At 31.8% G+C, this 2,289-nt stretch overlaps 1 protein-coding gene across 1 annotated transcript; it reads right to left on the reverse strand.

Moving 5' to 3' along the window:
* Positions 1-426: 426 nt before the first annotated feature.
* Positions 427-1,062, reverse strand: EIN_528770 (heat shock protein, putative; the record flags this gene model as incomplete). The annotated part of the gene is made up of 1 exon (XM_004253511.1): positions 427-1,062. One exon carries the CDS (start codon positions 1,060-1,062, stop codon positions 427-429), a length of 636 nt encoding a protein of 211 aa, XP_004253559.1.
* Positions 1,063-2,289: the final 1,227 nt, after the last annotated feature.

A 2,289-nucleotide genomic window follows, 5' to 3' on the forward strand; every position in this document is an offset into this window, starting at 1 on the left:
AAAACGTGAAACGATTTTAAATTTATAAGCAGCAATTAAAAAAATAAATTAAAAAAACTTGCAACTTTCTTTTGTTCTTCCAAAAGAGTGTTTTGGGGGATTATTTTTTCTCTTGAAACATTCGCCAGGACTGATTTCGCGTCTGACACGCCCTCTTTATTCATTAAATTTAATTGGATTTTCCCATTTTTATCAATTCCCATTTTTATAGTAACAAACTCCTTTTTTGTTAATGGGACTTGTGTGTCAAAACAACCCAAAAGTGTTTCGTCCTCTTTCAGTTCAACTCTAACTGAAGACGTTTCTGCGATAGCTGGGAAACTGTATTCCTCCAATGGCAGAGGAGTACCTCTTTCCACAACAACGGGCCAAAACTCTGTACCATTACCATCGACTGCCATCATTTTGATATCTCTTGTGGTCACTTCATCTATCGCAATTTTGATACTCGAACACACTTCGTCGGAAGCATTGGCAGGCTCCATTTGCCACTACGGTGTAACAATTTTCAGAGCAGCACACCTTTCCTTCTCCAAAGTAGTCTGTTAACATGTTTCTTATTTTTGGTATTTGTGAACTTCCACCCACTAAAACGACTTTACTTATTTGTTGTGGTTTGGCTTGTACTTTTGGAAGATTTAAAGTGTCTTTGACTGTCTTCATACACTCATTGAATAAATCAGAGCAACACATTTCAAAGTCCTTACGTGTAACAGCAAGTGAATAATTTTCATATTCGACAGTAACACAGTTTAAAGTGGAAAGTGAAATTTTTGCCTTCTCGACTATTTGTTTCAACACTCTACGTCGTTTTCTTTTCATGTTTTTTGAACCAAATGTGTCTTTCTTTTGTTCAATAAAAAGGTTGGCCATTTCAGTTGGAAAATCTGCTTCCCATTTGCTGATCACGTACTCCACAAATTTATTGTCGATATCTAGACCCCCAAGATGCTGATTGCCATGTATACCAATGAACTTGATGTGCTTTCCTTTCTTTTCAAAGACGGTCGTGTCAAGTGTTCCTCCGCCAAAATCAAATGCAAAGAACATGCCGTCCTTCATTTTTTTTTGACTCCATAGAAATATGCGGCGGCTTTAGGCTCTGTTGTAAGAGTCACATCCAAGCCAGCTATCTGTGCGGCTCGCAGAGTCAAGTCCCGTTGTAATTCATTAAAATACGCAGGACATGTTAAAACCACATTTAAACGACACTTAGAAAGATCACAGCTAGTCTTTTCAATTATACTTTTCTTGATTTGAGTTAATACCATTGCAGAGATTGCCTCCGGTTTAAGTGTTATTGTCTTACCATTATAAACAATTTTAAAGACACACAATCAAGTGGAAACGTCTTGTTCGACACTTAGCATCGTCTCAATCATTTTCTGTACAAAAGGGTCTGTGAATTTGACACCAAGTAGTCGCTTTGCTTCATAGACAGCAAGGGTATTATCGCTACCAACAAGAACTGGGGTTTGCCCAAAAAACACGGAAGAAAGAATAAACTGATTCCCACTACCAAATACAATGGGTTAAATGTTTCCTGATTTAGAGTTTAAGTAAAAACACTCACTGTCAATAGTCCCAAGATCAATTCCAACAGAAAGTGTGTCAGTCATTTTTTCAGTCATCAATGATATTGGTAGTTAAAAGTGGTGTACATATAAATTTGATTCGTTATTATAATGACAATAATTTTTAATTTAAAAAACAACTAATTTGATGTTTATATTTCATTGGAATCATTTTTACAGATACCTGATATGTGGCTTATTAGTAATCAATTTTATTTTAATAATTTTAATTTATAAAGAAATATCCTTATTGTATATATGTTAAAAATCATTTTATAGAGTAACTTAAAATATATTTTTTAACAAATATTATAATAAAGTATTAATGTTTGTTTTTTGTTATATAATCAACCATAAAATAAACTTTATCTGTAAACAACTAAAATATAGCTATTCGCCGATATTTTGCTTGTCTTAAAAGTTGCTGATTAATATTATTAGTAAAAAATACCATTCATATTACAATTTTTCATGGTATAACAATTAAAAAAACAAATTATAAAAAAATCATTATTATCAAATATTGAAATTAAAAAATACAGTCTCAATTATCTCAAATCATTTTTAAATTATATTTATTTGATTATAATATTACAAATTATAACAACTATTGCGTTTTTATACATTTTTGAGATTATAATTAATATAATATGTATTGTAAATATTTAGAGTTATTTAGTACTCAAAGATGTCAGCAACTTTGAAAAGACCGAAT

This window comes from Entamoeba invadens, assembly GCF_000330505.1.
Source record: "Entamoeba invadens IP1 unplaced genomic scaffold scaff_1105074726145, whole genome shotgun sequence".
NCBI lineage: Eukaryota > Evosea > Mastigamoebida > Endamoebidae > Entamoeba > Entamoeba invadens.